We start from the raw sequence: 12,097 nt of genomic DNA on the forward strand, positions 1-12,097 counted from the left end.
ATCTGATTTCAGAGCTGGCTCTGCTCTGAGCAGGTTGGAGTAGATGATGGCCTGAGGTCCCTTCCAGCCTAGGGTATCCTGTGATTCTATGAACTCCCTTAAAACAGCCCTGGCAAAGCAGGTAAGGAATATCCCCTTCCTTCTGTGAGTGATTATTTTTTCCCCTTGTTTATGTCCACAGCAGAGACTTTCCCACATATTCTTCTACAGCAATTTCAAGATTTTCACTTTTCCTTTTTTTTTTTTTTTTTTTAACCTTCAGCTTGTCTGTCCTCTCTCAGCACTGTGGCCTTGCCTCCTTAAGCAACTCACCACAGCTGTCCCTGGCTGTGGGAACTCTAAGGGGGGCCTGGTACTGGCAGTCACTTTTGCTCCTCCCCACAAAGGATGAGTACAAAAGCTTTTATAGGGTTAGATAGTAAACTACTCCTCTGTTCCTCCAGCTATGCCCAAATGAGCACAGGTAACAAGAGAACAGCACTTTGGGGCAAAGGGTTAGTTGATAACCTGCTCTAATGCAAAGGATGGAGGCACCTTTATGGCTGCAGGTACCTAAGCAGCCGACAGCATTTCATACGCTAAGAAAGGGAGCAAGTAATCAAAAAAAGCACACGCATTACCTGTGACCTTTGTGGTTGTCATAAGCTTCTGGGAGTTCAGAGTGGGACTGGGAAAGAGCATTCCAGCTTCCTCCTCCTGAGAGTAGTTCTGCCGCAGGAATGACGTTGCCTCATAGCACACCTCCCTCTCGGCCTGTACCTCTCCAGTACCTTGACAGTGCAGGTAAGTATCCAGCTCAGGTGTTCCATCCCAGGAACTACAGCTTCCTGTGTGGGTCCCTTGGTGCTCTGTTGGTAGAATCAGCTCGCAGTCTCTGTCTTCAGGAATTATGGGAATGCGTTGACCCAGATCACATACACCCTTACAGCAGTTTGGCAAGGTGTCCTCAGGAACCGTGTACTGCACATTCACTGCATAGTCTTCTGTATAGCAGCCACCACCTCCACTGCCACTGTTGCTACTACAGGCTACCTGCTTCTCTTCATAGAAGCAGCAGGGCAACCCCTCATATTTTACCCCATCTGTCCTATGTAAGTGGTCTGAGTTAATACTGTACAAGCCTGGGGTGTTCCCTGACTGTGGTTCAATTCCTTGGCCACATGTCCCCCACAGCGGAGAGCTAAGGAAGAGTGCACTACAGTCAGCTGTCCCATTGCTAGGCTCCAGGGCAGAGTGCTGGAATTCAAAGCAGCATGCGCATGCTTGCTCCGAAATCGACCCTGCTATCTCTGGATTCTTCCAGTTCCTTTTAACATCCAAGGCAGCACCAGGAGTGGCCTCAGGTCCTCCCTCTGAGGTAGTGCCATTTGGATCCCTGTGCTCTAGTGAGGAATTACTGCTATAGTTCATATCCATGCTGCAATTAGACAGTTGGTCCCCTGAGGAAGAAGCTGGCACAAGCCGGCAGTCAGCACCCACCACACTGTGACCGTGAGCTGGAAGCTCGTCCTGGTGGGGGCCCTCCAAGAGAACGATTGCACCCCTGTTTGCACCACCGACCTCACCCACTCGGCAAGGGCTCTTACTGCGGTAAACATATGGGTCATAGTCACTGCTCAAAGAGCTGCGGAAGGTGGAGCAGCTCCCATAAACCCCCTGGTTGCTGACCTCAGTGCAGTCAACCATGGAATCGCTAGAGGAGCAGTGGCACTGACCAGAACTGCTGCTGCTGCTGTCACTCCCAGGGCAGTCAGCCAAATATCCACTGCACACTGAACGGTGACCATGATAGCAGCTAAAGCTGGAGGTACTGCCGCTCTCCAAGCGAGATGAGGGCATCACATGTACCACGGGAGGGAAAAGCATGCTGCTACCAGGCTGAAAGGCACGGGAAGGACCCTTTGAGGAAATGCCAGCTGGAAGCTGTCCATCTTGCTCAGGGTAACTAAGGCCTTGGAAGTAGTAGTGCTGATACATGGTCTCATATCGAGAAAAGCACGCTGCTTTGGAAAAGTTGCGTCCCCCAAATTTGGGTCTTCGGAAGTTGTGGGCTGGAGAGTAAGCCCTGTGTTCCAGGCTACAGTGATGTGTGTTTAAAGCATGATCCAAATGAATAGGCTGGTAACTCTGAATGTAGGCTGGGGACGGGGCTTGGTAGAGGCTCTGTTCACCGTGCCGCTCGACTGTAAGTACTGTGATGGGGTTCCCGTGGGGGTCCATGCTCGTCCGAGTGGGATACGCCGTTATCTGGTTTGCTCTGTGCACTCGGCCTGGGTAATGGACAGGCAGGATCACCCTCTGCTGCCGGCTGCGTGCTGGGTTGACGGACTCTAGACAGATTGGACCCGCATTTCCTTTCTTCTGTTCTGAATGAGAGAAATAAGAATGGAGAAGTAGAACTAGCAGGGAATAAAAAGGAATACACTTCATGCAAGGAAGTGGGATATTTTGTTCTGAGTGTTGTTACGTTACGCACCAATTTTTTACGCAGAAGGAAAAATAACAAAACAGAAAAAGTAAGTCAAGAGCATCTGCCTGGAAGCCTCTGATACACTCAAATGTATTTGCTTAAAAAGGAAGAGGAGCGAACTTATTTCAGGTACTGCTCTCATATATACAAAACCTGCTACTTACACAGTATTCTTGAACTGGCAGAGGCTGAGCGAGGCTGGAAGTCATCACTCAAGTTTTCGCTTTACACATCATTTTACATAAATGCGTACTAACAGAAAACTTTCTTAAGACAGAGGAAATGAAAGGGGGAGAGGGCAAGTAAGGGAAACCATACCCGAAGTTACAACACCATGGAAAAATAAACGCCCGCACATTTGTCTTCTTTACAATTCCCAAGGGAAAATGTATCCGTCTGCTCCACGTGTCCCCATGCTCAGGAGCTGCGCGACGCTGCCCTCGGCTGGGCAGCCCCAGCCCACGGCAGGACAGGGCTCTGTAGGGCCTGCAGCCCCTCCCAAAGAGTTCAGGACTAACTGTATTTCTGGGGCTGCATTACCATAAAGGCTGAGAGCTCCACGGAGATTCACAAGCAGGCAATTTGCATTTCATCTGTTGAGCTGCTAGGTCTGAAATGAAGGACACGAGAGCACCCCCACTGCAGCACTTACCTATAATGTTGTGGCGGCAGTGAGGGCAGGTGTGATGCTGCAGCAGCCAAGGATCCACACATTTCTTGTGAAACCGGTGAGTGCAAGGAATGACACGCAGTTCCTACAGGAACAGATGAAGGACTATGAAAAAGTACTTCTTCCTAACAAGTGAATTTTTCCAGTTTGTTACTAGTTTTTTCAACCTAGCTGCTGAGCACATCAATTCCCAGTCTCAAAGTGGTAAGAGGGAAAAAATGCCATCAACAGAGCCAAAAGCACAACATCAAGTGATCAGCTGTCTCTAAAAGAACAGTCTGCAGGCACATTAGAACTCCATGCAGACATAGCACATTTCTTTAGAACACCTTTTGCTTTGTGTCTCTATGACTCAACACCTTGAAGGAGCCCATCACTTAAGTTTTCCTTAATACATTAAATGAACTTTAAAAAAAAATAAATCAAGAGTAATGATGTACCTTGCTATTAGCAATGGAAAACACTCAAGGAAAAGCAAAACCAACACAGAGTATATGATACTTTTTCCCTTGCCCAGCACTCCTATCCTTCAGCTATTATCTTTTTACAGGATTTCCTGAGCCTGATGGATATCTACTGGTTCATAAACCTGCAACAGGGCTACTACCTGCTGGGGGAGAAACATTACACTTTGATTCAGATTGTTTCATTGAATTGCACCCCATCTTGTATTGGAAAAAACGTGTGACTCCTATTCTCACATTTCCATTCAGGTCTTTGTATTCCCTCTGTCCCCAAGCAATCTAGGACCAAAGAGTCCTAGCCCACTCTGTCATTTTTTTTTTAACAGAAACCATTCAAAATATCTGATCATTTTGTGACTGACCTAATCTTTGTAATGGAAGTTTATAGTTGTGAATTGACTGCCTCTATTCTATTGATTATAAGATTGAGATTATAAGATTATATATTATTTTCTATTTCACCCTTTCACTGCTTCCTTTGGGTAGAACTGTCATTGACAGTAAGCACTGACATCAGTACAGTGGTGGTAACTGAGGAGTCAACAAACTGTTCCTGAACCTTTTGGCATCTTCTCCTCTGGTTTCCCAGCAGTGCTGTGTACCTAACATTTTAAAGACAAGGTGCCATCAAATCTTGAACAGCGAAACACTAAATGTATCCCTTACATCCAGAGCTTGCACGGATCATCACCTTAGCACACAACTTGTCAAAAACACCCAGAGAACTGCCTGCTGAGGCAACCCTGACTTCTTTATGATTTGTTCCTCAGAAATGCAATTTGATGAGGGTAGGGACTTGCAGAATGAGACCCCTCGTCTCTCACGTTGTAGGATGGGCACTCTGGAGCTGCAGAATGCAGCTGAGGCTGACTGGGATGCTCCATGTGATCAGACTGGCAAGTGGCACCACTTCAGTGCACAATGTACCCAACAGCCAGCCACGTACCACAGTGCTAAAACCAGCCACATCCTCAGCCCATGTTGAAGAAACCATTTATCCTTTACCTCCCCATCAATGTACTTCTCCAAGCAGATGGCACAGTCAGAGGTGGAGCTGCTACTGAGTGTGTCCAGCGCTCCACAGTTACTCTCCCGGTGTCCCTTACTTTTGGACTTAAACTTCCTGGTCTCCATTTTCTCCAGTGCTTGCACTGCAAGCCTGTTCATGGAATTCTACATCAGAGGAAAGAAAAAAAAAAAAGGCAATGCTGCTGTGTATGGGACTAAAGTGTAGTAATAGAGAAACACCATCATAATGTATCTTACAAATCATGTCAGGCCCAGTGACGTACAATTTCATAAATCAAACAGAGGGAAGGTTAATTAGAATTTATATCAGAAGCCTCAGGAAAAGAATGTATGCCACATGCAGTAGTGAGAATGATCAGCTACTTAGAATTGAAACAGTGTGAAGGAGCTGACAACTGGGATACACTGGAACTGCTCAGTTGATAGGGAGCAACTATTGCAGCCAACATATAACACTTGGCCAGGAACCTTTTTTGAATCATCAGTATTGACTGCAATGCCCCAATATTACCATATTACTACCATATTACCAGGAGCAACACTTGAGAAAGGGATTAAAATGAAATGTTACTAAATTAGCTGTATCATTTCCTCTTCCCCCCAGATTTAATCAATAGCACAAATTTAGGACAGGCAGTGTGTTGTTTTTGTTTTACTGTAGAATTTATCATGCCCTTTTTTAACACTGGTGATGGTCCATAACATCTTTGGATTCCTACTCAGCATGTCCAAAGAAGAGTCCTGAGAATCCAGAATGCTTTGCATTCCTCTTACATGTGTATATACTGGACAGTTTACACCTAGAGATTTCAAAGTCCATTAGCTTCTATTTGCTTTCCCTTTCATATTTGACAGGACAAACTCCAAGTACATCACCTGGAATTTCTCCTAACCAAACTTTTTACCTTGAAAACCTCTCCCATTAAGAATCCATAGATCCTATTCAAAAGAGCTGCAATTTATCTTCAGTCCTGATATCCTCTCCAAAATACAGCAACAAGAGCTGGAACTTCTTTAGAAGGACACCAGTGCTACTGATAATCTTTGAACACTCAGAAATGTTCTTCCTTCCCAATGGATAAATGGACTGCTTCTGTACTATTTTGATTTCAGGATTTAACTCAATGAACATCATGGATCAATATAGATCTCCTTTAAAGACATTTCCAAGTTCTTCCAAAGGCCTACATGTATGGATAAAACCCCTTCCCAAAGATGGCTATTGTAGGTCAGTGTCTGGCATTTCCAAAAGTTGCAAGTAAGTTCTAGGACAAAGTAAGAGAAGTTAACTTCCAGCATTCAGTGAATATCCCATTACTGCTCTTACCTGACTGCGTCGCTGTTTCAGCTTGATCTTGACAAGGAGAATGAGGCAAACAAGAGAAACGACCACAAAGAAGGCCAGGAAAATTCCCATATCAAAGTACTCAGTGGGTTGCTTAAAAATTAAAACAGAAATATTATTTCCCCTTCCTTTAGATCATACTCAAATCTATTGTCTCTCTTTTTTTTAACTTCTTAGTGGTCACTGTCAAGTGTACACAGTCACAATGGCAAATGTCAAAGGACACGCTGTTCTGTTCATCAGCTGGGATTCTACGAGACAAAACCTGGGTTTCATATGCCACCACAAGTGAATGGAATACACAGAGTGCCAATCATGAGATGCCAGATTTACAGTCTCTGAACCGCAAAACTCGGGTTTTTTCACTGAGTGAAATCACAAATTTTATGATTTACTGAGTTGCAGGTTAAGTGACTGAAAATCAACACTGGAATTTAAGCCAACAGCCCACTTCTCAAACACATTTCTTAATAGAAGGATTCCATAAAAAACCCACACAAACAAAGTGGTAACTGGGACATGGATGACCTCTAGCTTTGTTCTTCTGTAAACTACATGTAGAGAGTGTTAGAAAAAAACCTCCAGAAAAACTGTTTTATATTACAATTACAAATATATCAAATAATTAATCCATATTTAAAATACCACACAGAATTATTAGTTAACATAGGGCAGACCACCTAACAAAACTGAGCCACCAGGAGTGTGCAATAATAAAGTTACTTATCAAGAAAAAGAAAACTTATATTATGTAAATTTTTAGCCATTCATATACTCAAAAGAATCCTTATGAGACACAGCAGAAGCCACACTGTGGATTCTATACTTACATCAAGCGTCGCTGCTTGTCCACAGTGCAGTTGCTCAGTTTATTTAGGTCAACAGAATTTCACATGCAGTAATGCACACGGGGAGCATCAAAACATGCTCACCCTCAGGGCAGTGAGCAAGCCCTGCTTGCAGCAACAACAGCACTGTAATACCCAGAGAAAGGTTCTGAAAGTCTCACCCGTGGGGGGCGATGCTGAATCCTGGCTCGTGCCACTTTCTGCTTGTTAACGATGTTCATCAGCTTGACAGCATCAGCACCCTTCACATACACAACTGGTCTCTTCAGAGGGTCCTCTGAGCCCTGGTTCAGCTAGAACAAAACAAAACAAACAAATCTGCTCTAAAGGCACGTTTCAGGAAAACCACCTTTCTTCTGGGCAATGGAGAGCAGAACAAAGGAATACGAATGTGGAATTGATTCAAGCATCATTCTCTTCTAGCATAGACGTAGGGTTAAGTGTTCCACAGAGTTAAACCTGAATTAAACTTTTGATTTATGCTGCCTTTTTTTTTTTTTTTTTTTTAACTGACCAAAACTAAGATTAAGGGTAAGCAAATGCTATTTTCTGAACAGTAGCTTTAACTTAACTGCATTATGTACCACTGCATATATCGTTACTGTAATCAGTTAAACCTCACAAAGTATAAAAATCCACACATTCCAAGAAAATTGTCCTTGCTACATTTTATCAATCTTTTTATTTCAACTTTGTAGTTACATTATTCACATGTAAATTTCTTCAGCTCTCTGAACAAGCTCAGTATCAGAGTGCTGCCTTTCAAGCTCTTTGTACCTGGCCCATTTATTTAAGTCAGTAACTTCTGCTGTTTAACTCAGCAAACTCATTCAAAGTTACTTGAGTTCTAGCAACCACTAGACCTATTGACTGCCAGCTGGGCAACCTCAAACACTAAAGCATATGAGTAGACCACTTAATTCATCCTGAAACTTCTTTCCAGGTCCAGCTAAGTCTTGTTAGAAAGGCCAAATCACAGAATCAGAAAAGGGGGAAAGCACGTCATGACCCCAAGCTCCTGGTCAAGGCAGGGGCAGCTATGACATCAAACCAGGCTGCTCAGGGCTTTATCCAGTCAGATGCTGAAAACCTTTAAGTGTGTAGAATGCATAACTTCTCTGGCCAACAAATCCAGAACAACAATCTGATAAATTATACACCAGAGAGGGTAATAACTAGACAAAAGAATCAGTTCTGTTGCAAAATGGTACCAACATGATAAATTCATATAGCTTATTCTGATTCTCAAAAACAATCCTTGCAGAGAGGCTGGTTGGTATAAAACTAGCAATGCACTGACAAGCAGATGAAAATGGTACAGGGGAAAGGAGTGAGATGACAGGAATGTGAGGAAATAGAACAAGAGCAGCTTATGGATGAGATAACATATCTACATTGTTGTTATCTACCTCTTACTTCTGGCTAAACCATGTAGAAATTACCAGCTGACTGGGCCATCATCCTGATTACAGCATGATCACTCTACTTAAGCTGACCAGATGATTGTTACAGATTTCATTGATACTTTTTAGTATCCAGGAATCCCATGTGTCTACAAGCCTTGCTGGCCTAAGGCCAAATCCAATCACTGTCCTTACATTCCTAGACACACACTCTCTCTCAAGATTTCTTGTCTAAGAAAGAATTCACCTGATTCCTCAGTCGTTTTTGAACACTGCCAGACTCTTGCTAAACATGATGCTCTGAGTGCTGTTACTCCTCTTCAAATATGCAAAAGTAAAACTTAATAACAAATCAGACTTCACAGACTGTTTCTCAAAATAAAGGTTTAATTCTTAATCTACAGCTGAAGATAGAACAATGGAAATAAACACCACAAAATCTGTAGGCAAAGCCCTTTCATTTGGTAGTAATTCTGCTACTAAATTATCTGAGGATAATTCTTATGGTCAGGACTGCCTCCTCTTTTTGCCTTTCATAATACTACACTCCTCCCTTTCAAAGCATTCTCCCTCATTTGTTCTAGTGCTTGGTAACAAGCATACCTGGGAAAACTTCCTGGAAAGCTCCCCTCAGTGTCTTAGGATACTTCTATTTGAACCAAAGATACCCCAATTAACTCTCGTCAGTTTTTCCTCCACTTTCATCCATCTGTCATTTTTTCCACAATTGCATTGTGAGTGCCAAAATGGTACTTATTTTAAAGACAAATTAATTAGCACCTTTGATGTCAAGTGTTCTGAAGACTTTGGATGAGAATCAAAACTCATGAAAAAGATGTGTCCAGAGCAGCATGAGAACGGAGCCATCCAAGTAACTCTTACTTTTAGAGGATGAAAGCTAAGTCTAGACATTCCTCTCCTGTTTGTGAGTGTTTGCACAGGCTACTGCTCTGTTGTCTAACAGAGCCTACTTTGTCAGCTACTGCTCTAAAGCCACTAACCTCCTTCCATGTTATTGGTATCCAAATATTCAAAAATCCAATAGACTACTACACCCAGCTATTGGGACCAGTTACACCCAATTTATTACTGAGAATCAAGGAAGGACAGTTGCTGCTGGTAGAGGGAAAGAGCAAGACATTCAGAACTCAGAACTCAAGTTCAGAGCAGTGTGGCTGAAAGTATCCAGAAGCTGTAATTCGGAGAAAAAAAAATGAAAGAGACAGACTACATCTTTGTGAAGATATTTTTCTGTGTAGAAAAGGGGGAAAAATATCCCTGAGAATGTTTTCAAGATCAAGGCTGCAGCCTTGATGCACATGCAGAGCACAATTCTCAAAGCATTCCTTGAACAGAGTCTTTCTGCATTCTTCTGTCCAACAGATGCTCATTTCAGAATTAAAGCCAGCTTTTTTAATGTAAACACTGATGGTCTCTTTTTCCCCCATGAAATTCGGGCTGCACTTAAAAACCTTCAGCTTCACTCATTTCTGCTGTAGCAGAAACAGCGGTTTTGTTTCAAGACAAAACAGAACTAAACCAAATGCAGACTATTTTTGTGCTTATGTTTCTTCACTCAAATAACTCAGCATTGGCTGGATCTTGAAACATTTCACAGAGCTATTACCTCACCCACTTCAAATGAAAAGATGGAAGTTATACCAAGACTCGGAAAAAGAAGAAAAACCCTGCTTGTCCACAAAATACATAGGCAGAAATCATCAGCTGTGAACGAGAAGAAAATAGTTATAAGTTTTGAAAGAAACTTGTTTAGAAACAGGTCTGAAAGTCATTTTGCAATCTCAAAAATAGCAGCTATTCAACAATACAATCACAGGTTGGAATGGGCCAAACATCCTGTGTTTTGTACACAGAGCTGGGCAAAGAAAACCTCCTTGATTAGATAACGGGCCACAAAAAATTTGCCTCCATCCTCTTTCAAAACCTTAATCACAGACCTGAATTCTGGATTCTAGCAAAAGTTAGAAGAAAAATCTAAGTCCCCAAACTTTTCCCTTTCTACCAGATTTACACCACCTATGTTGCTTTCTGCCTAACAGAAGAAGAGCGGGAAAACCACAGCATCATGTTACCCAGGGTCAGTAGCTGCATGTCTACAGGCAGGCGTGCTCTGAGACCCATATGCTCTCAAGTCTTGCCTCAGCAACCCTAAAAGAACCCAACAGAGGCCGTAAAATAACTAGGCTCCCTTCTTCATACCTGATCAATGGCATCTGGGTTTTCAGAAACATCAAAGATGACCGCTGTGGCTCCTCGCTGTACTGCTCGTTTTGCCTGCAATAAGAAAGACAGCATCCTCAGTCCCACCCCAAAAGATGACTTCTTACCTCAAAAATGACTCTCTCTCCTCATCTCCAGATAGCAAACAACATTTTGTGTTTCTGTGTAGCTAAAACAAATGACAGAATAATTACAAACACAGGAGTTCCTGAATCAGCATAGAATGTAGCTAAACTTCACTAAAGCTTCTACAATCCCTCTGTTCCTTCCTTTTATAATTCCTCTTTCAACAACTTTTTAAAGGAATTCAAATGTGATTCAGACCCTCTAAAGACTTTAAATATAAGAATTTTTAAAAATTAAATTATGTTCTTTTTACTCCACGTTACTTTGAAGTGCCATCAAAAACAATCTTCCCTGTGACTTGGGTGGAGACAAGCTCACTAGTGTAGAAAATAAAGGTTGATCGGGTTCTTTACAGTTTTTCAGTGTCATTCTCGCAGTTATGATAAACTAGTATATCACAATCCTTGCAATGAGTGTCTCAGAGGATACTGCTTTTTCTGACCATCAGAGGTCAGAACTGTTGCACACACACTGATAAGATCAGACCTATGTAAGTGCATCACTTTTCATCAAATACACAGTCCAAAGTTGGAGTTACCAACAGCACAGAGGGGGTATTAGAACATATTAAAATCTTCTAGGAGAGAGAAAACAGTATTTTAATCACCAAGACTAAGACTGTTTTTTTAACCAGTTTCTGCCACTGTGCCTCTCTAAGTTCTGTTTAAATGTTGCTCAGTGTTTGCTCCACAGAGCAAACACTCCCAGAAACTTTTCAAGTTTTTGCTGCCTTTATGGATGCAGAATGCAAGAAACTATTTCTCCAAGCGATGACAACTATCACCATTACAGTACTAAAGAAGGCAGCACTGGCCCTTTGTGGAGACCTACAGAACTTGAACTTAACACTGAGATATAAAAGAAACATATGAAAGTGATAAATCATGAAACATCACCCAGCATTTTCCAGGAAGAATGTTGGCCAGTACAGAAATGTTAGTTTGAACACCTCCAGGTCTCTTTCTTTGCTCTCATGTTTTGTTTTCATTTGAAATGAACAAAGCCCATCAGCACACGAGAGAAACCAGCGCCCAAATGGGAGCTTTTTCTCAGCCCACCAGGTATTTGTCCCCTTTGAAGTCAGCACACCTGGTTAATCACTAGAAGCTGCTGGGGAGGAAGAGTTAAAAGGAATCTATCACGCATTTTCTGTCGTAGTGGCCCTGAGGTGAGGGCTCATCATAGGTTTACCTAGAAGGCACCCCTTACAGACATGCAGTGCCTGTAGAACTGTTCAGGCCACTTAACTGTTTTTTCAGGATGGTCAGTCAAGAAGCAAGGCCCCTTGATTTCTGAAGATCATTTTTAAAGAGGGATTTAACAGACTGGCGCTGATAAAAACCTCATTAAACTCGTGAGCGCGCTGAACGAGCACGTACACAGCGCAGCAAGGTTCCGCCGCCGGGCGTTAAGGGATGAGAAGCCCCGGCCGAGCTCAACAGCCGTGCTGGAGAACACGGGGTGAGCTCGTTTCACTCTGCTGCTCGCAGCCCGAGCCCCG

At 42.8% G+C, this 12,097-nt stretch overlaps 1 protein-coding gene across 3 annotated transcripts in view; it reads right to left on the bottom strand.

Annotated features, from left to right (window-relative positions):
* Positions 1-12,097, bottom strand: part of ZNRF3 (zinc and ring finger 3) — a 73,755-nt gene that overhangs the window by 3,442 nt on the left and 58,216 nt on the right. The window contains exons 3-8 of one of the 3 annotated variants that reach the window (XM_050318586.1): positions 10,450-10,524; positions 6,988-7,119; positions 5,961-6,071; positions 4,610-4,777; positions 3,123-3,225; positions 621-2,366 (exon numbers count right to left, since the gene is read on the bottom strand). In XM_050318586.1, the coding sequence (XP_050174543.1) occupies positions 621-2,366; positions 3,123-3,225; positions 4,610-4,777; positions 5,961-6,071; positions 6,988-7,119; positions 10,450-10,524 (2,335 nt within the window). Of the gene's footprint in view, positions 1-620; positions 2,367-3,122; positions 3,226-4,609; positions 4,778-5,960; positions 6,072-6,987; positions 7,120-10,449; positions 10,640-12,097 lie in introns of all 3 variants that reach the window. The other 2 variants (XM_050318589.1, XM_050318588.1) reach the window with 2 other exon arrangements.

Source organism: Myiozetetes cayanensis, unplaced genomic scaffold (genome assembly GCF_022539395.1).
Source record: "Myiozetetes cayanensis isolate MyiCay16 unplaced genomic scaffold, myiCay2020 scf21, whole genome shotgun sequence".
NCBI lineage: Eukaryota > Metazoa > Chordata > Aves > Passeriformes > Tyrannidae > Myiozetetes > Myiozetetes cayanensis.